The 26,239-nt window shown below is 38.7% G+C and overlaps 1 protein-coding gene across 17 annotated transcripts in view; it reads left to right on the forward strand.

Moving 5' to 3' along the window:
* Tenm3 (teneurin transmembrane protein 3) overlaps window positions 1-26,239 on the forward strand; it is a 2,430,710-nt gene that overhangs the window by 2,396,040 nt on the left and 8,431 nt on the right. For all 17 annotated transcript variants that reach the window (XM_078031007.1, XM_078031002.1, XM_078031009.1 and 14 more), the window contains 4 exons: window positions 11,313-11,488; window positions 12,769-13,004; window positions 20,574-20,870; window positions 24,276-25,887. In XM_078031007.1, the coding sequence (XP_077887133.1) occupies window positions 11,313-11,488; window positions 12,769-13,004; window positions 20,574-20,870; window positions 24,276-25,887 (2,321 nt within the window). The remainder of the gene's footprint in view (window positions 1-11,312; window positions 11,489-12,768; window positions 13,005-20,573; window positions 20,871-24,275; window positions 25,888-26,239) is intronic.

Raw genomic sequence — 26,239 nt, forward strand, 5'->3', positions numbered from 1 at the left:
CTTATCTGGTTTTGGTAAGAGTGTGACACTGGCTTCATAGAATGTAGTTGGAAGTATTCCATCCCTTTCTATTTCATGAAATAACTTAAGGAGCATTGGCATTTATTCTTTATTAAAGATCTGCTCAGATAATCCATCTGATCCTGGACTTTTCTTTGTTGGAAAACTTTTATTACTACTTCAATCTCATTGCTAGTTATTGGTCTCTTTAGGTTTTTGAATCCTCTTGACTCAATTTTGGCCTGTCATATGTGTCTATAAATATATCTATTACTTCTAGGTTTTCCAATTTATTGGAATGTAAGTTTTCAAAATTGTCCCCAGTAATCCCCAGGATTTCTGTAATGTTTGTGGGGGATTTCTCCTTTTTTGGTCTGTAATTTTATTAATTGGGGCCTTCTTTCTTTTTCTTTTGGTTAGTTTAGCTAAGGGACTATCAATTTTGTTTATCTTTTCAAAGAAGCAGCTCTTTATTTCATTAATCCTTTGTTCTTTTTTAATTCTTAATTTCATTGATTTTGGCTCTGATCTTATATTTATTATATATCTTATAATATTTATTATAATAATTTATTTATAATAATTATTTCCTTCCTTCTACTGACTTGCAATTGATTTATTCTTGTTTTTCAATGGCTTACAGATACATCATTAGGTTTCTATTTGAGATCTTTCTGATTTTCTTAAATAGGGACTCATAGTTATAAACTTTCCTCATAGAACCACCTTCATAATGTCCCAGAAATCCTGGTTTATGTTGTGTCATTATTCTTATTTGATTCTAAGAATTTTTTAATTTCTCTCCTGATTTCTTCTATCTCCCATTCATCATTCTAAAGTATGGTATTCAATCTCCATGTGTTTGTATAGTTTCTGTAGGATTTTTTGGCATTGGTTTCTAATTTCATTTCATTATCATCAGATAAAATGCAAGGAATTATATCAGCTTTTTATATTTGCTAAGAGTTGCTTTGTGACTTGAAATAGAGTCTATTTTGGAGTTTTCATGAGCAGCTGAGAAGCAAGTGTATTTGGCTGTGTTGGATGAAATATTTTACAAATTAAATGTCCATTTGATTTATAATTTTTTAGATCTGAAGAGACTTTACTCAGTATACATCTATATGGTCTATCTATTGGTGAGAGAGGTGTATTCAAATCACCCAGTATTATTGTACAGGTTCTGTGTCTTCAATTCACATAGTATCTCTTTTATGTAATTAGGTACACCAACATTTGGGGTATAACTATTATCTATCATTATATCTTCTTGTTGGATTATTCCCTTTACCAGTATGAAGTGACCTTCTTTGTCTCTTCTGATTAATTTTGTCTTGAACACTGCTTTGGTGCTATGAAAGTAGCTACTTCTGCTTGTTTTCAGGCTCCAATGCATGATGTATCACTTTCTCTCCTTTCACTTTCAGCCTATGGCTGTCTTTGCCTGTAAGGTGAATCTCTTTAAAGCAACATATATGTTAGTCTTCTTTTTTAATTTATTCTGCCAGCCTATTTCTTTTCATTGGAGAGTTGAGACCATTTGCCCTCAGTATTATTTAGAGAGATGTTTAATTTCTTCCATTTTGTTTTATTTCTATTTAACTTGATTCTGCTTCTCATTTTCATAGCTACTCTTCAAATGAGATTTGTCCATTTGTGAGCTCTGGAGTTTGTTTTTGATTTTTCCTATGTGTAATATTTCGTTGAGTATTTTCTGTAGTACCAGCTTTATATATGGTGACATATATAAATTATTTTAATTTCTGCTTATCTTGGAAATTTTTGCTTATATGCTTATCTGTTTGCCTTTTCCATTCGGAAAGATAGTTTTTATGCATCTAGGAATCTTGACTGACAATTTTTTTTCCGTCAGGACTTGAAACATATTATTCCAAGTCCTCCTAGAATTTCCTATTTATCCACTAATATCAAGTATTCATTTACTCACCTATACACTTATTCATTCAGTATACGGTGTATCATATGCCAGGTACTGGCCATATTACTGGAGGATTCAAAGCTGAAAGATATGTTTGCTTTATTCAAAGAGCTCAGCGTGCACTGGGGACACAGATAGGTATATAATTATAAGAATGATAAGTGCAAAACAGTTATCCAGTGCATTGTGCAGACATAGAGGAGACTTGCCCAAATCAGACTGGGGACAGGGAAAAGGCAAGAAACACTTCATACAGGAGATGATTTGGGACTCTATCTTGGAAGGTGTGAATAAAGGTTAATAAGAAGCAGTGTAGTGTTCCAGGCCAGAGAAAAATCTTTAGTTAGTAATCACAGCACAGCCACATTTAGAAAAAAAGTGTCCCTCCACACAGCAAGAGCATGAAACATGTGTGGGGACATATGAAGATGAAACTGGAGAAGGAGTTGGAGGGAGCTGGCACTTCTGCTTGAGCAGGGCTTACACTGATGTGCTCCAGGATAGAAGCATCTGATGCATCTTCCATCCTGGGTATATGGAACTGAATAAAAGAGTTTAAGGGGGCTGGGGATGTAGCCCAGTTAGTAGAGTGTCTGTCTTGCACAAGGCTCTGGGTTCAATCCCCAGCACCCCTCAAAAAATGTTTCTCAGGGAAGCAACATGGTTCAATCTCGTGACCATATAAGACAGTTTAAGTTAGAAAGGCAAAAGATTGGAAGAGGAAAGGAAAAAAAGGAAAATGAGATGGGAAATCTAGTTAAGACTGAGCTGGGCACTGAGGATACACAAGAGGAGATAGAGTAATCATTAGAAGGTAAATAAAACTTAATGACGGAATGCAAAATGTGAGGCAGAAAGAGGATCTCTGATGAGTCCCTGTTTTCCCAATTTAGGTGATGAAGAGGCTGGGAAAACACCAGAAAGAAGCAGGTCTGTAGACAACAGATGAGTTCAGGTTTGGAAATTACAAATTTGAGGTTCCCGTGTAACCTAAAATGTCTGGGGAAACTTAGGAGAAGCCAGTTCTAGATTAGAGATGTGGGTGTGACAGTTTTGAGAGAACTGAAGTTATGAGTGTGAATGAAATCATACCAAAAAAGAACGTTAAAGATTTGGTTATAGAGTGGAAAAAATGTATTAATAATGAATTTATATTAATTTCCTGTGGTCTAATAATGACAGTGGTCATGTTAATACTTTAGGATCTGCTTTCTGATACTGGATACTGTGTCTCTCATTTTTTTTTTTCTATCTTCAAAGTTCACCTGCCCTGGTACCTAACAGCACTTCTCATGTTTTTTATCTTCCTCTCTCTCTTTCTGATCTCTTAAATGCACCCCCCTCCTTTTTTTTCTTTTCCTCTCTAAGAAACAGCATAGGTTGATTGGAAAGGGTTCTGGACTTGGGTTCCCATCCTGATTTTGTCAGTCCCAACTGTGTGACTTTAGGCAAGCCATGGCACCACTCTGAATGTTTGTACTCTCAAGTATAAAAATGAAGAGCTTCTTAATAATTAAAATTTCTTTCCTATTCGGTAAAAATATATATAAATATATTTTTTTCCCTGCATTTCTCTCCAGCTTCTCTTAGGTTCCTGTCAAAGATTATCCCAAAATAAATATATACCAAAAGTTACCAGATTTCCTTGTCTAAACTTGCACATATTCCATTTCTGTTGAACCTGGTATCTTACACATTATGTTGGTTTGTAAAAACAAACGATTTTTTTTTCCAAATGGGATACATACTTGATAAAAATCTTTCCAATTTACTGAGTCTCCCAGTCCATGCTTCTCACTCATTATAAACCATGTCCTGGGTTTGGGTCTGTATATGGGTTTGGGTCTGGAGAAGGCAGACTCAAGCACCTGTTGAAATACAAGGAAATCAACAAGAGAAGGATGGATTTGTTCTCTTCTGCAATTAATGGAATAAATCCACGAGCATACACAATTCTGTTTTACAGTCTATGGAGCAAAAACTTCTCTTGCCGTCAACTGTAATTTCAAGACCTGCCATGTAAATCATTAAGATAGGTCCCACTTATGTGTGCTTTCTTGTCTTCCTCATTCAGTGAACAACTTTTTAATGAGGGCTGGAGGATAGCTCAGTGGTACAGTGCTTTCCTACCATGTAAGATGCTCTGGGTTCAACCTCTAGTATCATCCCCACCCATACCCCAACCCCCAAAAGGCCAGTTTAAATATAGTCCTTCTCTTAATCATGGCTGACTCAGAGTCTCTTGACCCCTAAGAGAACTAATTCTGGACACCCTGACTTAAATTCCTTTGTCTCAAGGCTGCAAGTTTCAGAGCTAGACATGATCACTTTGTCAGTTCTCCCTAATGTGGTAATGACTATGTAAGAAAAAGGCACTGGGTCACTTTTCTTGAATTTGATCCTTAGAAAAAGTATCATTTCTGGGACCTTTTACAACTGAACTCAGTGTTCAGAAGGACTGGACCTGAGATGAAGAAGGAAAGATCTGCCCCATCTGTTCTTTGAATTCATGTTATCTGGGGTGTTTAGGGAAAGAGAGAGTAGCAGCTTGACTGCAGACTGCTGCTGCCCTTGCTGGTTTCCTGGAGCAAAGCACGGGTCAGAATCTGCCCTGTCCGAGAGACCTCCTAATGAAATGCAGCAGCACCGAAGGAATTTAAATTGGTGTTACTCACCCTCCCCCATTCAATTCTCACCCTCTCTCATGAAGATTCTCTCAGCTTTGAGACAAAATCATGGAAAATAATACTTTCTTTTGTCTTTCTTATTTTGCACTTTCCCAATCATTTGTGGTTCAGTGTAGGTGACAATCAGCTGTGTATCAGGTGATACCATGATCTTGGAGACTGTCAGTTATTTTACTTGTCTTGGTGATGGAAGCATTTTGTACATGTTTTTTTTATCCAGACCTAATTTTTTAAAATGATTTTGATCAGGAAAGAGGTTTGTTGTTGTTGTTGTTTGGTTGGGAGTTTTTTTGTTATTGTTGTTGTTGTTTTGTAGTTGTATATGGACAGTAGACCTTTATTTGTTTATTTTTATGTGATGCTGAGGATTGAACCCAGTGCCTCACACATGCTAGTCAAGCGCTCTGCCACTGAGCTACAGCCCTAGCCCTCAGAACCTAATTTTTGAGGATTTCATACTGGCAACAGTGCTACTGAGTTCAAGAAATTTGAATTTATCTGCAAGATAATTGTTAAAGAATACTTAAATGTAGAATCTTTTGATATTAGTGCTATAATTCACAATATTGCTATAAGGATTCCAAATCATCCACTGGAAGTTTTAAATCAGGTTCTATTCTGTTTTTGCTGACTGTACATCTGTCCTTTATCATGATCAGGGAATGATTTGTACATACAGTTCTGTTGTTGTTCCCATAGAGTTAGTAATTTTGTTCTGCTTTACCACAGTGACAGGAAGTTATTGCAAATTAACATAATGGAAAAAGTATCAACCAAGCAGACAGCAACACTGAGGGGATTTTGGTTGTTGTTGGCTGTTAAACCACAAAAAGAAATTTGAACCTAAGGAACTTGTTTAGATGGACAAAAAGATTCTCCCTCCATGTATGGGGGACAGTAAGAAGGAATAGGTAAGGCTTTCATGGGAGTACTTATAGGATTCATGTCTGAAATTAGCTCTCAGAACAGATTATCCTGGGATGGCCCTAGGAAGATGAGGAAGAACTAATCATTACTAAACCTGATCACCTATCCCATCCGGAAGCCTCCAGAAGGCACCCAAACCAACATCTGCTGTCTTGCCAACAGGCCTGTTTCTGAGTGGAGAAATCAGGGAGGTGGCAAGACACACAGTTAGCTGGCTGTCATTTACTCTTCTACAAGTGAAGAGAATGGAGAGCTGACGGCACTGCCAAGGTTATGTGTGTACATCCGTACATTTGTTTCATCTTTGAGACAGACCAGTTCAGTGTCAGGCTCTTAGTGACCTTCTGTTCTTTCCCTGGTGGGATGCCCTTATTTGATGGTTTTCTATTTGAAGGTCTTTAATTTTGTTTGCATTTTTACCTAAACCTGCTCTCACTGACCATCAGTGAAAAGACGAAGAACAAATTGCTCTCCGAGCAGCCCCATCGCTCACAGCTTGTGCTTCTCTAAAATCCTACTCTGATTTACACATTTCTCTCTCAAAGCAGAAGATAATTTTTAAAATGTGCATTTGATGAAAGAAGCCATTCTGTGGGGAAGCACCGAAGATAATAAATAATCCTGTGATCAAGTTGTAAAGAAAGTTTTCTAAAGCTGCAAATTGTTTCCACTTGAATAAATTTGCAATATCAATAGTCTATCGACATAAGGTTGGTAACAGTCTAAGTCAATTTTTCTCTCAGTTGAGGTCCTATTGAAGATGTTTAAACAGAGAGAAGCATTATAATTTTGGTGTTTCAGAAGATTAATTTAGTATCAGTAAGTATGGAAAGAGGCAGGTAGACCAGTTGTAAAAGTCTAGGGCAGCTGTGGGAATGGAAAGATAAATACCTGACAGATTTTATGAAAGAAAAATGAAGAGTTGGGAACTTCATATCTACAAGGGGAGAGAGAAAATTTCATGTCAGGATGAGAACAACATTTTCAACCGAGAATGACTGAGGCTACAGCTCTCTGGGGCATTGATCAATAATCCTACTGCTTAGGAAACTTAAAAGGAGATTTTTAAATAAACCACAAAGGCTAAAACAGCAAGTTTAGGCACAAATGCAATCAAGATTCAAGACAAGCAAATAGATAACCATCAAATCAGGGCATCCTATCAGGGAAAGAGCAGAAGGTCATCAGGAGCCTGAGGGAGACTGTCTTTCCCAATGAGAATCCTCTGTGAAGAGGGGTCAATGGGGAGCAACAAAGAATGTGCTATGGGATGCTTTTGGAGCTGTGAGGCTAAGACCAGATGAGCGGAATGAAGAACACAAAGTTGATGTTCTGTTCAAATTCCCTAGAGCCTATTACATTGTAAATTCAAAAAGCTAATAAAAGAAAACTACATCTCTAATATACAAGCTGAGCAGAGTTAGTTCACCACTAAGGCCAAGCAACAAACATTAATTGAGCCACAAAGTTGCACATAAGCATAGAACATGGCCAGCAGCATATATATTTGATGTAAAGGTCTCTTTCAGTACCTAAGGTCAAAGTATTCCAGAGGATAGTCGATCATTTGCTGGTACATCATTTTTCTTCTTTTGTTGAGGTAAAGAAGGGTTAGCCTGCCATTTCTAGAAGTACCTAAAAATTACCTTTGACAACTTATTTTCTCTCACTCCCTTATCCAGAGTCCCTGGTCATGTTGTCTGTCATCCACCTTGTTTTCATTTCTATTCCACAGGTGCTAATCTGTGAAAACAATTTTCACTGATCTTCACTGAAATGAAATGAAATAATGATGAGGAAAATTTTTTCATGAAGCTTTTGTTAGGGCTCATAACATAATACCCCAAAGTATAGTGCTTTAGCACCCTGAGTAACTTGAACTGAAGGAGACTGGAAAAGCCTGAGAAGCAAGAGGTTCCTGTGACCTTCTCCCACCTTCCTTTCCTCTTCCCTCATGTCTCCCCAGAAGCAGATCATAAAAACTTGAATTCTTCTCTCCCAAAGAAGATTACAAGCTAGAGCTTCTCTCCACATGATATGTAGAAAGGTCACTCTCTGACCTACCTCCCTGAAAGTGGGCCTTGAGCCTCTCATTTCACAAAACTCTAGCCCCATACCCAGGGGTGGGGTGGGCTGGGATAGTGATGCTATGTAGGGAGACATTGCTGGGTTCCCCATACCCCAGTTTGTCTCCATTGGGTCCAATCATATGTCTGTCCACTGCCCATTCTTCATGGAAGCTGAACATAAAAACACAGCTCTCCCTAGATCTTTATTTTTGAAGGTTCCTGTATCTTGTAAAACTTAAATAAATCCGTTATACTTTTCTCATACTTTTGTTTCAGAGTGTCAATCACAATCCTTGTGACAGCTAAGGAAAAAAGTATTACACCTTTTCACCCCTACACTGTATTCCTTTTAAAGAACTATCCCATACCCTGAAATTAAGTCCTCTCTACCTTCATTGTGATTAAACAGCCTTTCTTTATTAAAGATAGGAGTAATAGATGGTAGGTTTTTGTTTTGTCTTGTTTTGAAAACCCTACATTCATCGTTCATTCTCAGTTTCTTTTCTTGTTTTATATAATCTCCAAATCTGGGAACAGCTCAATGCCTGACCTGTCACCCTGAACTTGGGCTCCTTCAGTACCACCTTTACATTGGCCTTATTAAAACCTTGCTTTCCTTTACAACCTTTGTCAGCACTGCATAATCCCTAACACCTCGAGGCCTCCCTCCACACGCCCCCATGAGGATCCTCTCTGTTTCCAATGGCTCTTGTACTCACTGACCTCTTCCTTCCCTGTCCTTATGGCTTTGCAGTTCCACATCACTGCCCTCCGTCCGCTGTTTGCTCTCCCATGCCAGATCTGCCTCTCTACCTCCCACATCTGTTTCCAGGCTAGCCCAGGCTCTTCTTGGTTCGGCTCTTCCCTTGCTCCTCCAGTGTGGAAGCATCTCCTCCATCAGCATATGTGACTTCTCTCCCCCAACACACTTCTTATTGTCTTTGTGTTCATACCACCCTGGCAGCTGAACTTGTCAGGTGACTGATTAGGAAGAAGCCCTATTGCCCTTACCCCATTGCACCTTTCCTGATCTTCCTTGGGCAAGTGCAAACACCTCCTCCTTATTCATGCCTGGATTCAAATCCGGCCAGTCCTTGGAAGGCACAGAGTCAGAATCTCCAGGGCTAAACTGTTAAGCTGGGCCACTAGGATGTCCACTTATCCCTGTGTCGTTCTGACTGTACTACCTGCAAAGGTTACTTGTATTTTTATTTCCCAAAGAACCAAAGGCTCATAGGTTACAGTCTGAATGCTCAGCATCCTGGGCTGCATCTCCGTGTGCTCAGCTTCCTGTGATACAAAATGCCTGCCCAGCAGGAAATGGAATGAGTGGTAAGCCAATGAAAGCACCAAGTCAAAGGTTGGGGAAACGCTTTCTACAGGAGAAAGGTGACGCTTCTGCTTGAGATTGAATGGGGCTAGAAAATATAAACCATCGAAAGGGCAGGTCAGTGGCAGCAGCAAGAATGAATCAGCAAACTGCTGGCGGGTAGTATCATATATATAAAGTAGAGTTCTCAACTTTAAATCAGGCACTGTGATTTACAGAAGTGCTAATGGGCCTGGGGTCAGGTACATAATAGTTCCAATGATGGCCCAGTCATGAGATACAATGAAAGCCTGATCAAGCCATCTACCCACAACATATTTTCATTTCTCCTTCTGTAAAATTGGGGGGGGGGCAGTAGTGCAGTACAGAACAATCTTCTCTATAGGAGCATTCAAAGGGGTGTTAATTTTTCAAACCGAATAATATCTTTTTCATGTGATGCACAAATTATACCAAATTTAAGATTGATCTTTAGGCTGGCTTTGTCAGTAATTCCATGACTCTGCTTTGCTGTATAAATAAAACCTGTGCATCCTTGTTTCTTCAAGAGGAATGATTTCTTCCAAAAGGCAATGACCGCAATAAACTGTGTTGGATTTCTTTCATTTATGTCTTAATCTGCTAGGGGCACTTGGGTTAGAGGGGAGGGAAGGGTATCTGCTTTGTTTCCTCAGGTTTGCCTTTTGTGAGTCCAAACAATGATTATTACTCTTAATGGTGCATTTGCTTTGTCTGTTTCTCCATCTCTCTAGGCTTCTCCCTCCTGAGTGCCTGTTCCTGCCTCTGGAGGAGCAGCTTGTCAGACCATGTCAGTCAAACCCATGATCTCACTGATACTGTCCCCTCTGAATTAATGGGATCAGCTCAGCACCAAGCACCAAACAGACCTCAGTCTCTTTCCTTCTCCTTTCTTCCTTCCTCTCTCAACCAAGACATTGCCTTGGCTGAAATCTTTTCCTTCTTATAACTACTAACAACATTTTCCAAAGCAAATGTTTACACTCTCCACCCTTCTATTTTAAAATTCTCTACTGTTTTATCTGAAAATATCATTTAAGTATTTTCGTACTCCCTACTCTTGTATTGCTCCATACTTGTACCTGTTAATATGATTTCTCTCCTACATTTTCCCTCTCTTGGTCACTGGTCTTTAATGACATTCATTCTCTACTAATTTTTCTTTGGGAGCTTATGTTAAGTGGGACACAGTGCAAGTCTCAATTTCACTTAGAACTGTTTATTAATGAGGTAGTCTTAGTATCAATCTGAAATCCAACATGAAATATATTGTTGTCCTGAGGAAATGTCCAGGTGTTTCACTGTGAGTTTTGCACTTGTTTCTCTTCATTTTAATAATGCAGATATTTTTGAAATTTTCTCTGGTACTTCCACAAATAGAAAAGTCACAAAACTCAATTCTTTAGTCAAATGTTATGTCTATAATGTATGTTTATGAGCAAAGGGAAGCTTTTAAAATACATCTTAATATTTAAACAATAAGTTCTCACATTTATATGCTAAAAATGAATAGGTATATAATAAAATATCAAACAATTATTAAATATCAGGAAATATTGTATCTCATTTCAGAAAACACATTGGAGATACCATCCATTCTGAAAATACCAGTATAAGCAAGACAGTTTATTCTGATAGCCTACCACCACCACCATTCAAGTCCCAATTCATGGTTATGAAATATGTCAATTATTAAGAAATAACAAAGTCTTTAGGGCTGGGGGATAGCTTAGTGGTAGAGGGCTTGCCTAGCATGTACAGTGGGTCCTATCTCCAACCCCACAGGGGGAAATGTCTTTATTAAAGCTTTTACTAATTTGTTGAAGATGTCTCAAGATACTGAAATCATATTTGCATATGCAAATATATGCATGTATGTATATATGCTATTTTAAAGCCACATATATATGTACATATATATATATGCATGTTGCACTGTCATAGAAGGCATCTATAAGTTGATAAAACTTTAAAAACTGATATAACAGTGAATTAAATCTACTTGTGGAAAATATGAAGGAATACTAAGAAATTTAATATCAGCAAACATGTTCCCTTTGAAACAGCAAATTAGATGGGCAGAAGGATTTTGGTCACACTTCAAAGAATAATATGCTGAGATGGAGAGCTATTCTGTTTACTCTTGCTCTCACCGGTGAGGTTTCCCCATGTTAAACAGGCTTTTGATTACTTCAAAGCATGTTTGAAGTCCTTACTCTGCATAGCTCATGCACAAAGACAAATATTCCTCCAAATTCGTGCAGCTCATACTGCTGCACCTTCTAAGTAAGAAGAACCTGCAGTTTCCTGTTTAACTCCAAGTCAATACCTCTTTTATTTAGCTATGACAGTGAAGGTCGTCTGACAAATGTCACATTTCCAACTGGAGTGGTCACAAACCTTCATGGAGACATGGACAAGGCTATCACAGTGGATATCGAATCATCCAGCCGAGAAGAAGATGTCAGCATCACTTCAAATTTGTCCTCAATTGATTCCTTCTACACCATGGTCCAAGGTAAACATGAAAGCATAATTTTAATTGATGATTTTTAAATACCACTAGCACCCAAACAGGATGTGACAGCCCTCATTTTCTAAGATGAATCAGAAAAGAGGAGGTGAAAATATAAACCTCTGGAGATACTGATGGAGTAATCTAGCACTTGCATGTAATATTTGTGCATTTATAGGTACATATTAAGACTACATAGTACAATAATATGTTAACCTGAAAATAATGTTCTTTTACATTCCTATTTAATAAAATAATTTAATCCCAACTTTTTACATGTGGCATCAGATGATTTTTAGAGTCATCTTAACAGTTTTCTGAAGCACATTCTACCTCTGCCATTTCGGTACAGCAATCTGAGGAGCAGTGCTTTATGACTGCACTGTGATGTGGTATTTGAATCTACATATGATGGAAATTTTGTCCCAAATCCCAAGTACCCATTTATGTAATGTCCAGATTTCCTCTTTTTTTCACCCAATGGTATGGGCATATACAGTGTATCCAACCTCCCTGTGATGGAACTTCTTGTCATAGTCCTTTATAAACTCATCTTAGGAAAAGGCTGTTGACTGTGACATTTGCAGTTGTGAAATCATGACTCAGAACAATTGCTAAATCTGGTTAAACTTGACCTTTTTTTTTTTTTTTTTACCTTTTTCTTCGGTAAACTCTACAATCATCTAAATGTAGCATTGCTTGAATCCATTTCCTTCCCAAATGGTCCTATACTATTTCAAAATTTTAAATTGAGGCAGTGGCCTACATTATGAGAGGATTTTTTATTTAAAACATTTCTGGATCCTTTCTTAGAAGTCAGTTTCCAGGAGAATATCACTTTATCTTTGGGGGATGCAGCGTATAGATACTAATTCTTTGAGAGGGTCTGTGACAAAAGATAAAGGGATGGGTATAGGGGAGAAACCTCCTCTAAGACCTTGGAGGTGGTCACACCATCCCCCTGAAAGACCACATACTTGGCTCTTTACAAACTATTGGCTGCCTATTCAGTGTGAACCCTCATTCCATCAGACAAATTAGAAATCTGCTAAAGTAGACTAGGACCTTAAATTCCCCTAGTTCACCTTTAATATTTATCTGCACCTTTGACAGCATGAGACACTAGAAACCAAAGCTATTTTGTTACTTTCTAAACGGACATCATTAAGTATTCCTTTTCATTGTTTTAATAAGTCAAAATTTTAGAAAGTTATATCACTTCTGAATGCACATCAACAGGTATTCAATCCATTTCAAATAGTTTTCTACTTCTTGTTTTTTAGATCAGTTAAGAAACAGCTACCAGATTGGCTATGACGGCTCCCTCAGGATCATCTATGCCAGCGGTCTAGATTCACACTACCAGACAGAGCCACACGTGCTGGCTGGCACTGCTAACCCAACAGTGGCCAAAAGAAACATGACTCTTCCTGGTGAGAATGGCCAGAATTTGGTGGAATGGAGATTCCGAAAAGAGCAAGCCCAAGGAAAAGTTAATGTTTTTGGTCGAAAGCTTAGGGTAAGTTATTATTAGAGAGTTGGAGGAGGCTATTCAGACCTCTGTGCTATGTAGACTGCCTGACCACCAGGGCAGGACAGTCCTCCTGTCACCCTGGTCCTCCAACAGTGAGTGAGTGAGTGCCACACTCAAGGTGGTACATGACAGGATGCCTCAGAACACAATTTATAGCCAGCCACCACATCATTAAGATTGCTCATAGTAAAGCTACTTCAAGAAAGATTTAAATGATTGAAAAATAAATTTTTCCTTGGGAAATCAGGAAATTGCATATAGCACAATCCTGAATAGCCCAAATGTCAATCAATTCTTGTTTTAACAATCTTAATAATCTATCTTAGGCTTTTCCTTCACCAATCAGGAATGATGACTTAAGTGTGGAGATGGCATAAGTAATGACTGGCTTAAACACTGGAAGTTTTCCCAGTCATGAGTATGTGTTTGAGACAGGTGGGCCATTGAAGGGTAAATTCTCAATATTTTTAAACTACAGTTTGGACACATAATAACACTGCCAACCTCAAAACCTAGCTGTCTTTTTGCTATCAATAGAAACCCCAACTTGTATGACTTTTTATGATAAATGTGATATTTCTCATCATGCTTGTATAATTCAGCTTTGCAAAATATTCCCTGCACTTTCTTGTTAGGTTTTTTTTTAATCACTCTTACATTATGGGCCAAATATATCTAGAAGGTAAGCTATGATTTATGATAGCTATTTGGTAAAGACAACATAGATTAAATACTGAAACACAAGTTGCAAGAAATCACCTTCAGCCACAATAAACTAAACCTGATTCATTCTTTATATTAGCAAACAAATTTTATTTTATCAGATAATGTAGATAATTCTTCCTAATATTATTTCCCTTGCCATTTAAAAAAATTACTTAAACTCAAGGAATAAGAACAAAACATGAAATGTACCATTAATGTCCTTTTTTCCACACAAAAGTGGCTAAATTATTATCTCAACACACAAACATTATTTACCTTGGCAACCTTTCAGGATTAAAAAAAAAAGCAGAGGCTAAATATTGCTTCTAGCTATTTCCAAGAAATAGAAAAGAATCAGTGAATTGAAAATAGACTGTAGCTAATATCTGGGTCATATTCTGATTCCACTTCAATGGTGAGCCAAGTGTTTGGGACTCCACATATATGGTCTCTGGAACCATCATTGTGTGTTCCCACCTACTCATGTCCCAGGCTGCAGGAGCCAGGAGGGCATGGGTTTTGACAGGTGGAGGCTAGGGAAGAGATTGGTGGGGAGCCTAGTTCAGGGAGAGGATTGAGAAGGAAACTCAGTAAAACACAAGAGAGAAAAACAAGATTAGGTTAGAATGTAAAGTGATGGGCAGGAAAGCGAGCTCCACAATTCCTTCTGATCACACTTGTGGTCTGTTGCCAAAGTGAACTCTGGCTCCTGCCTTTTCCTCTACTGCACCGGGAAGCAGTCACTGCCTGCATCCTCATCAGCTGCTGCCACTACTGCTTCTTCCCTGGGCCTCTGCTGCCTTGGCCATTGCAAACTGAAAACTGGTTCACAGGCTTTATCTTACTCAGTTGTCCCTGAAGCAGAAATAATACACAGAGGCAGGATGTACATAGGATACAGGACTTCATCAAAAGACACAGGTACAGCTCATATCTGTGCTCTCTTTACCCTACATACGAAAGGAGACAGAGCACCTAACGAGAATTCAAAAATACAGATAGTCGATCTAGGCTCCACTTTTTACCAGTAGAAAACCTGGGGGAAGTCAAAACATCTCTAAACCTTAGTTTCCTTTTGTATATCATTTTATCTAGGTCATGCGAGATTATTTTAATAGTATCTACATAACATCACAATATTATAATCTATAAATTATGTCTGTAGCTATATATAGGTAAATAAAGTTTCCCCTGTGCTGCCTCTATTTCACACAATTGTTACAAGAATCAAATGAGAAAATGTGAAAGTACCTTGAAAATAAAGAGGCACATTTATACAGTCCTTAACCCCAACCCGAGACTCAACCATATGTGCAAACATGGGTCCTTGCTACCCACCAGAGAGTCAACTAGAAAAGAGCTGTTGAGCTTGCTAGGAAAGAAAACATCAGTGGAAACAAGGAAGAGTGGGAAATACTTGGTGCACAAGCTGACCACATGACATATTGCCTGCTGGTTTTTGAGACCGGTTATATCTCAGTATATCCCCTCCCAGTTTGAAAGTGGCATAAAAGAATTTTGAGAGAGTAGAGGAAGAGAGAGGAAGCCCAGTCTGAAGTCTCTGATTCTAAATGAAGAAAACACCTCTCTTCAGGAAGGAAGGGAGTAAGGCACACTGGCATAGGTGTTCTTTTTTTTCCCCCTAAATAGCAGAAGCATAATGCTTCCACAAGACATTTGAGAAAATATACTCTTTAAAATGGCTTGCTCAGTCACACTGAAAGGAGATTTCCAGCTGGTACGTGTGATTGCTCTCCTAGAGACAATGCCAGGATCACAAAAGAGGGCTTCTTACTTTTAAGATAAGATTGGATGTGCCAGCTCTGACTGCTAATCTGTGGATTCCAAGGGAGGAAATCCAGGGGGATAGTGGTGATCTGAAAAGCCAGCTTGGGGACTAGAGCTGGAGCCTGCCAAAGTAGGAAAGAGAAGAGACGGTGGGGGGAACCTGTAGCCACATACAACATGAATCAGCCCTAGAGCCATTTTCACCCATCCTTTCCTGAGACCTCCTCCTACCTCTCATTATTTCTAGCAGAACGTTCTTTACATTTTTAGGGTTTTGACCTAGATTTAGCTATGTGCCTGACACTTGATGGACACTCAAATATTTAATCAGTGAATGAAGAATGAGGAGAGCCAGCCTCACAGTATGGGTCATCACTGTTTCACTGCATCTAGCTCTTCCTAAGAGAGGGGCTATATGAACAGCACACTCTTACAGATGTTTGTCGCTGTAAACAAACTTAGCATTAGATTTAATAGATAGATAGATAACTATAAAAGTGTGCATGTATAAAATAGATGAAGAAGTTTCTTTAAAAGGCAAGAATTAAAAACGGAAAATTATGTAATAAAATAGCAACATGAAATGCATTTTCTGTGAAACTGTGTTAGGGAAAGAGGGATAAGTACACTAGGAAATAATAGCCACATGAAATTATGACAGAGATGCAGGAAAACAGCCAAATAAATACAATGTCATAGCTTACTTATGGTTAGCTAAAGTTAAATATAAATATATGCATGGTAGTTCTTATCTTTGTCTTATAATAGTTGGTAAATATTTATTTTATGGGGGAGTGAGGGGTCAAACCCAGGAGCACTTAACCACTGAGCCACATCCCTAGCCTTTTTTTTAGAGTCAGGGTCTCACTAAGTTGCTTAGGACCTTGCTAAGTAGCTGAGGCTCGCTTTAAACTTGGCAGTCCTCCTGCCTCAGCTGCTGAGTTGCTGGGGTAATAGGAGTACACCACTGTATGCAGCCAACATTCCTAATTTTTATCATGGCTGAATTTTAGAAACAGCCATCAACCAATTACAAAACATAGTAGTAAAATTCATTTTAATAGTAAAATTCATCTCCTAAACATGCCCAGAATTCAGATACTTAAAGGAAAAATTATAGTGAATTATGTATAAAAGGAAATTCTCAGAATTTGAAAGCCAAAAGTATGTTTGAAGTCATACATAAATATGGAATGTGTTTAAATCTTACTCGGCTTGTCACTTTGTCCAGTTGGAGGCACATGTAGTTAGCACTATCATAGACGCAGAGACACAGAACAGCAAGTTGATGCTCCAACTGGGACAAGGAGAGGCTTGATATTGTCATCATTTGTGCTGTGTAACAAGCCAGCCCTCCCTCTACACCATCCACAATATTTTGGATAAGTGAGTGTAACCTGGATGCAATGGCACCTCTCTTTGGAAAAATTATTTAATATCATTATGATAGTTTTTCAAACATTCCAGAGGGAAAATTATACTGCTCTCCTCCCAATATCAGAGGGATGTGCAATTAAGTGCAATCATGCTGGACAAGGTCTTTGAAAATGGAGATTTTTTATGCTTAAGAGAAAAATACAATACAACACCAATGAATTCATGGTGATCTCTTATTCATACACAAAATTTGGGTTCAATTTTGACTGCACATATCATAATGATCTGATAAAAAGTTTCCCATCTTTATATTAACTATTCATCTTAACTTGATATTTTTATAATAATTTAAAATACTTATTAAAAGTCTCCTGGAGCACAGACTTATGTTGGGCTTTATGACTGTAAAGTAAAACTACAAAAAGATTGACATGTTACCATAATTTCTAAAATCTAGAGTAAAGCAGGACCATGTCCTAGAATAGTTGTGTCCCCTTACTGCTGCACTTTGTTTATAAAATCCAAAGAAGAATGTCTGGACATCTTTTGAGGGAGAGATAAAACAGGAAATCTGGTAGTATCTTTTGGAACTTTATATATTGAATAATAGCAAGCTCATGTCTGGAAACTAAGAATGGTTAAGACCTTGGCTTGTATTGGAAAAAACATTCCCAACACAAACTCAATTACTTCAGTTTGAGAATACAAGAAAGGCATTGCATACAATATTTGTCTGGATAAAAAGAAAAATTAAAACATCTGTCCCCCTGTTTGGTCTCACAATGTTTCCAGATGCTTCCTCATGGTGACATTTGGTATGGAGACTCAGTGGCAACTCTCTGATGCTTATCGTTTGATTTTCATCTGGAGCTGTCATGTTGCCAAACTCACAAACCAAAGAAGCAAATCAGAAGCCAGTCACAGGTAGAGATAGTGCAAAGTTGGGTTCCAGACCTGTCTTTTTGCTCTTCTCCCCATAGCAACCATCACATCAAATCTGCATGCCCGATCTCTTATAATCTAACCAGAGGAGATATTACAGAGATAAAGGAGGGTTAAAGAAAGCAGTGAAGGATTCAAATACAAATTAAGATGAATGCAAAGTAAAATACAAACAGATGGGACAATAATGTGGGCAGAATTGTCCATGGAAATTACAGTCTTTCATGGTTACTTATAGTTTGGAACAACCTAAGAAGAAAAGAAGAAGGCAAACCTGAACATTGGGGTGGGAGTGTCTTAAAACACAGTCTGAGAAACCCCAGAGCCATAGTAAAACCATTTAAATTGTGCAAAACCTCTTCTTCAGGCATCAAAAATGTAGGACAGATATAAGATGAAACACTTGATTCTGCCAGTTATCAAGTTAATTTGACATCGAATTTTTCTACAGACTTTAGAAAAGGTATTTGGAACATTAGCTAGTAGCTTCTATTGAAAGTACACTATTCTGCAAACTGAAACTGGTAAAGCTTCACAAAATTCAAATGAATTTTTTCTCAGAAAGCCCTCAGCCAGCTGCCTTCAGCTTCACTGCAAGAGAGAGCTTAGGGATCTAGTCCAACCTCTTTATTTACAGATGGACAAAATAGATTGAGAGGGGTTAAAAGCCCAGAAGGCCAGCTAACCCTAGGCCCCATCAGGTTTGGAGATCAGGCATTTTGACTCCTGGGTTCCTCCCCACAAGACACATGAACACACACAATATAATATCCCAATACACACCAATTTCTGCTATGATATAGTGTTGTGGGGTTTGTTTGTTTCCATATAAACTGAAATGAAAAAATTAAGATCCTTCTAATTTCCATCCAGGCCTCTACCCTTTCTCATTTTCTATAAAGCATCTCTTTGAAAGTTCCCCCTCCACCAGCCTCATTTCTTTTTAACTTAGACTGTTACCTTTGCATGGACTTAACAGTATTCCCCTTAAACAGCTGCTTAGACAAGTTTAAGCCTGAGTAATTTGCATGGGACATGTTTAATGTCAATTATAGAATGCAAAATGTAGATTTATACAGGTTTTGCACATATATGCATGTATTTACATACTGATGTGAGCTACTGATGTGAGCAGTGTGCGTGCGTGCGTGCGTGCGTGCGTGCGTGTGTGTGTGTGTGTGTGTGTGTGTGTAACAGTTTTATGTAATGTCTTAGTCTATTTTCTGTTGCTATCAGAGAGTACCTAAGACTGGGTAATTTATAAAGGAAAGAACTTTATTTTGGCTCATGGTTCTGAAAGTCCAAGAGCATGACTCCAGGATCTGCTCAGATTTTGGTGAGAGCTTCATGGCAGAAAGAGGAAGAGCAAATGGGCACATTTGGAAGGGGACCAAGGAGTTAACATGGTTCAAAATAACCTGTTCTCAAAGAATTAGTCCATTCCTATGAGAACCAATTCAGAATCTTGAGAACAACATTAACCACTCTTAAAGGCCCATCTCCCAATACCACTACATTGGCAACCAAATTTCAACTCAAGTTTTGAGGGGGACAAACCATACACACACACACACACACACACACACACACACACACACACACACACACATATATATAACAGATCAGCTGGAGCTATCAATTTTGAAGGTCCTCATTAGAAGATAGTGATGTAAAATTAAGCCTTTCCCATTTGATTTTCGTGGACACAACATCTCTACTTCACTTCTGTGTGGTGCTGAGGATCCAACCCAGCACCCCACGCATTCCAGGCGAGTGCACCACCACTTGAGCCACATCCCCAGCCCTCCCATTTGATTTTTAACAATCCAAACAGTAATAAAGGTGTGGAAGACCAAAGGATATAGTACGGTCTCTACCCATAAGGGTTCACAGTCTGCCAACACTGTTGGCTACATGTGAATCAGAATTCAATCAGGACCACATTTCCATTGCAATAATGAATGCTGGTTTGTGTATGTCTTGGATCATAGACTGTAACAGTCAGATTTAGTTAAAGTCTAGACATGGCACATAGCCACACAGAGACCCAATCTCAACAACATGGCACTGGATTTGTATATTAAGTGCAATATTCAGACTGTGGATATGTGGTAGTGAAGGACTCTGAAGTCCCTGCCAGTTAACCAGATGTTATCAAAAGAAAAAAGCATTCTCAAAAAATCGTGACTTTTCAGCACTGGGCCAAAAGCAATGATCATGTTTGTAACCTCCTGCTATTTAAACCCATTAATAATTTATAGTAATGTGGGTTCCAACTTCTACTTAACTGCTGTTCAAAGGGTTAGAGTCACATTAACCACTGTGTTTTATTTAATGTAACCATGATTAATTTACTAACGCAATTATTTTCCAGTGTCTTTGAGGGGAGGAGCTTTGAGTAATTTACATAGGTGTCATGTTTATCACCTTCAGATCTTCTGAAAAAACTTAAAAGTGAATACATTTTGGAATTTTTCTTATCGGTTGCTTTAGTTTACAAAATTTAATTGAAATGGTTTTGAACAAATGCCAGGCTGTCTTTCTGCTTAATAAAACCTTTTAAAAGAGCAGTTAATCTACTGCCTGGCACTTGTACCCAAGAAGTTGCTAAATTAATTTACTGACAAAGTGAATCAATCATAATAAATGGTGTTTAAACAATACCCAGGACTCTGAAGAGTAATAAGTGACTAGTGTTGGAATAATATGATTTATTTTATCATCTTGTTTGTGTGCTAACAGGTTAATGGCAGAAACCTCCTTTCAGTTGACTTTGATCGGACAACAAAGACGGAAAAAATCTATGACGACCATCGTAAATTTCTGCTGAGGATCGCCTATGACACATCGGGGCACCCAACTCTCTGGCTGCCAAGCAGCAAGCTGATGGCTGTCAACGTCACCTATTCATCCACTGGTCAGATCGCCAGCATCCAGCGAGGAACCACTAGTGAAAAAGTAGATTATGACGGACAGGGAAGGATTGTATCTCGGGTCTTTGCTGATGGTAAAACATGGAGTTACACATACTTAGAAAAGGTGCGTCTGCACGGTGTGGTTTCAAATAAGGATGGGATGATTAGCATTTTCCAGCAATCACCCTGAGCACTACAAGGTGGGGTGGGGGCTGGCAACATGGGAAGGAGTTCCATTTATTATTCTAAGTATCAATATGGCAGTCGTAGTGTTACAGCAGTGATGAATTTCTACATTAGCAAAGTAGTTTCTCCTTAGTTAAGTTTCACTATCCGAGACCCTTTTAAGTGATTTATGTTGTAAACAAACAAGCACTAACACTATCCACCTGCCAAGCTTATACATCGACAACATTCACAAATTAGACCTTGAGCTTGTAAGTCATTTGTAAATAATTCCATGCTGGCTCTTTCATTTAAGAAAGAGCCTTACATTAGCACAGTTAAAGCTGTCAGTTTTGCATTGTTCCTGGCAGAGCTTCAACATAACCATAAAAAGCATGTAGGCCTATTTATGCATTATTAACCAAAAGAGGTTATTTTCTTAGAAAGCCACGCTTTCAGATACTTTGTGGCATCTCTCTTTTCTCCTATATATAATAGATAAGCATTGCCACTTAGGCTTTTTCCAATTCCTAAGAACTATACACAATATCAGAAATAGAGACTTAGAGTTAGTTGCACATCTGCAAAATGCTGAGCTGTACAATGCATGGCTTGGGGTATTGACTAGGGTCAAAAGGAAATGAAAAGGGAAGAAAAGGGAAGGGATGGTCTCCCATAATTCTGTTCTTAAGACATGTAATCCACCAAAGAGCATATTCATGAGATGTTTCATTTGCCTTTGATAGACATTAGCACTTGAAAATGATGCAATTTTGAGTTCTTTTACATCTCAAGTCTCAAAGCCAGTTACACAGCAGCCTGTTACAAACTCGACCCTCAACAGTTGCTGTCTTTACCCTTACATGTATCAGAAGTTACACAGAGTAACATCTGTCATATAAAATACCACAGGCACATCATTGCTGTACTCACCTCCCACAATCCTGTTCTTCATCAGAGGTGCTCCACAGAACCCCTCAGTCTATACCAACCCCCTCCACATGGGCCATCTCATCTGATTCCAAGTGGCCTATACACAGACTGTAACCTTCCTGACAACCATGTTCAGTTTTAAAGCACAGTGCAGTATTTAAGGCAGCCTCCCAACTCTGGAATGCTTTCAGCCAGGACCGTCCTGGCCAGTCTGCTCTTGCAAACCCAGTTGTCTTTTCTCCTTAGAAGAGACTCACCCTTGAAACCATAGATAATGCCTGTTGCATGACAAGCTCTAAAGATAGTAACCATTCCACTCCACTGTTGGTTAATTGTTTGCCAAGAGACCATTGAGTCTACACATTTACTTGTCTGGGAATAAATCCTGACACCTGGCAGGTATTTTACCCTCCAACCTAACAAGTCCTAAGGCAGCTTCTCTAAGTGGAAAAGGAATAGACTAGAAAAGTTTTCCCAATTTAAGTACATTACAGAGAAGGGTAATAGAAATATGAATACTTAGACTCCCCCCCAAAATTGACAGTGGTGATGTGGCTGAAAATGTGTAAATGAACCAAGGAGGAGATCATTGATAAGAGCCTTGGTCACAAAATGGCAAAGACAGTAACCAAGATCACCTGCTTGCATTCGTGGAGATCAGAAAAACCAATGAGTCCTTTCTCATTACCTCTCCCAAATTCCTAAAACCATCCCAAACTATTTCCATTTCTTGCAAGGATAGGCACCCAAATTCAAAATTACTTATCACAAAACAAGGAATATTATACTAACTACCATCGAATATGTTAAGTGACTGCAAAACTAGGTACAAAATTTCTGTGAATTGCAGTTGTTCAAGCCTTCCTTGGGAGAGTGCAAACTTTCAGGGAAAATTCTTGTGACATTTACTATACAACCCATGTATTAGTCAGCTTCCTGTTGCTGTGACAAAATACCAGGTTCATAGAAGGAAGGATTTATTTTGACTCAACACTTTCAGAAGTTTCAGTTCATGGTCTCTTGGCTCCATTTTTCTGGAGGCCTGTGGAAAGCAAAACATCATGGCAGGGAATATAAAGCTGCTCATCTCATTCATGGCCATCAGGAAGCCAAAAGAGAGTAAGAAGGAGTCATGGTCCCAGTGACCTAACATCCTTCCACTAGGCTCTACCTCTTAAAAGTTTCACCACATCCCAATAGCACCAGAGGCTGGCAACCAAGCCTACAACACATGGCTTCTAGGGGACATTTAAGATCCAAACCATAGCACCCACATACAAAAAGTGCCCCTAGGATATAGCCACTGAGGAATTCTTCAAGCATCTATATCATGAAAACTGTTTTTGAAGATTGTGGAAAATAAAACACGAGACTTGGATAAAGGATTGTGCATTTCCATATCAGAAGCAAAGAAATAAGTCCAGGGGAGCATCCTAGCCTAACCCTCCTCCCTGTCCTACCATCATTCCATTGGATCTAATGGGGGTTAGAGAACTTTGCCAGAGGGAAGAACCACCCAAGCCCTATATTATGGTTGTGTTTCAGTTAACCAGCCTTAGGACTGACGTTTTCTCCTGTTGGCCCAATGAATGCCATTCATCTTTCAGCAATTACTTGAAAAATTTATTTTTATTCACATAGTTATTCACTTCATAATTCAGCACCAAAGTATATGTAGTCCAGAAACCATTATTATATAGCACTTGGGTGCAAATCAGATTTGGTACCCACAAAAGGAAATATCAAAATATAGATTTTAGTGTCAATACAGATACATTGTAATAATTTCCTAAATAAATTGCCATATCTAAACCCATATCTCTAGTGAGGATATTTACAGTTCTCACTCATCATGTGATTAACAGTGTTTGTCAACATTGATGCTTTATGTACATGTTATCCATTTTGGGCTAATTTTATGCCTCCTCTTCATGGCATAATATTTTGAATGTTTTGTTCCTCCCCCAGATACACTGGAAATTAGGACATGATTTGAGTGGCTCTTCAATCAAACAAGGGGGAAAGCCATCCTAGTAAATAATTGCTAATTATGGATAGGATTGCATTTTCCCCCATGCTATTTTCTCCTTGAAATATTGTCTTTAAAGCAGCTTTGTTCATGCCTGTATTATGACTTCTCCAAATCCATTGACAATCTGCTGGTTGGCTGTGAATGCCTGGGAAAAGAATGGTGCAATCATGACAAGTAGCACATTATGAATCTTGAGCCACTAATTGCAGAACCCCCCACAATTAAGCATCCAAGCAAATTAGGCAGGGAATCGTTAACAACATGTAAGGTCAAGGATAACTCAATTAAAATGAAAACCATTTTCTCAGGCGGAATGTTTCTGTGTATTTGTGGTCACTAAATCTGCTTTCACTTCCCCCATTTGCAAACACTGGATAACACTGTGTGCTCTCTTTACAGTCCATGGTTCTTCTGCTTCATAGCCAACGGCAGTACATCTTCGAATACGATATGTGGGACCGTCTGTCTGCCATCACTATGCCCAGTGTGGCTCGCCACACCATGCAGACCATCCGGTCCATTGGCTACTACCGAAACATATACAACCCCCCAGAAAGCAATGCCTCCATCATCACAGACTACAACGAGGAAGGGCTGCTTCTGCAAACGGCTTTCCTGGGTACAAGTCGGAGGGTCCTATTCAAATATAGAAGGCAAACTAGGCTCTCAGAAATTTTATATGATAGCACAAGAGTTAGTTTTACGTATGATGAAACAGCAGGAGTCCTAAAAACAGTAAACCTCCAGAGTGACGGTTTTATTTGCACCATTAGATACAGGCAAATTGGCCCCCTGATTGACAGACAGATTTTCCGCTTTAGTGAAGATGGGATGGTAAATGCAAGATTTGACTATAGTTATGACAACAGCTTTCGAGTGACCAGCATGCAGGGTGTCATCAATGAAACTCCACTGCCCATTGATCTCTATCAGTTTGATGACATTTCTGGAAAAGTTGAGCAGTTTGGAAAATTTGGAGTTATATATTATGATATTAACCAGATCATTTCCACAGCTGTAATGACTTATACGAAGCACTTTGATGCCCATGGCCGCATCAAGGAGATTCAGTATGAGATATTCAGGTCACTCATGTACTGGATTACAATTCAATATGATAACATGGGTCGGGTAACCAAGAGAGAGATTAAAATAGGGCCCTTTGCCAACACTACCAAATATGCTTATGAATATGACGTTGATGGACAGCTTCAAACGGTTTACCTAAATGAAAAGATCATGTGGCGTTACAACTATGATCTGAATGGAAACCTCCATTTACTGAATCCAAGCAACAGTGCACGTTTGACACCTCTTCGTTATGACCTGCGAGACAGAATCACTCGACTAGGTGACGTTCAATATCGGTTGGATGAAGATGGTTTCCTGCGTCAAAGAGGCACAGAAATCTTTGAATACAGCTCCAAGGGACTCCTAACTCGAGTGTACAGTAAAGGCAGTGGCTGGACAGTGATCTATCGTTATGATGGCCTGGGAAGGCGTGTTTCTAGCAAAACCAGTCTAGGACAGCACCTGCAGTTTTTTTATGCTGACCTGACTTATCCCACTAGGATTACTCATGTCTACAACCATTCGAGTTCAGAAATTACCTCCCTTTATTATGATCTCCAAGGACATCTTTTTGCCATGGAAATCAGCAGTGGGGATGAATTCTATATTGCATCAGATAACACAGGGACACCATTGGCAGTTTTCAGTAGCAACGGGCTTATGCTAAAACAGATTCAGTACACCGCATATGGTGAGATCTATTTTGACTCCAACATTGACTTTCAACTAGTAATTGGATTTCATGGTGGCCTGTATGACCCACTCACCAAATTAATCCACTTTGGAGAAAGAGATTATGACATTTTGGCAGGACGATGGACAACACCTGACATAGAAATCTGGAAAAGAATTGGAAAGGACCCAGCCCCTTTTAACCTGTATATGTTTAGGAATAACAACCCTGCAAGCAAAATCCATGATGTAAAAGACTACATCACTGGTAAGCTTTTTTAATTTTCTTTTCAAAGTGCTAAAGTTTTGTAACCACTGGATTAATACAATAAAATAACTGGAATTGGCCTTTTAAATGTATTTGTCTCTGTGGATTCATAGAGAAACTACAAAGGTAAAATGAAACACGGTTTCTTCCTACCAATGCTTAAGCACACAAGTTTTGAAATGACATGGAATCTAGTTATTTATGGAGGGGGAGAGACACAGGGAAGCAAAGGACAGGATAAACTCACAGTTCCAAAATGAGGGTTTCCATCTCAACAGCTCTCCTACAAATTGTGTGGCTTTATAAGCAAGATAATTTTTTGAGTCTCAGTTGCTCTTTTATTCAGTTTCCC

The sequence above is a fragment of the Ictidomys tridecemlineatus genome, chromosome 14 (assembly GCF_052094955.1).
Source record: "Ictidomys tridecemlineatus isolate mIctTri1 chromosome 14, mIctTri1.hap1, whole genome shotgun sequence".
Classification (NCBI taxonomy): domain Eukaryota; kingdom Metazoa; phylum Chordata; class Mammalia; order Rodentia; family Sciuridae; genus Ictidomys; species Ictidomys tridecemlineatus.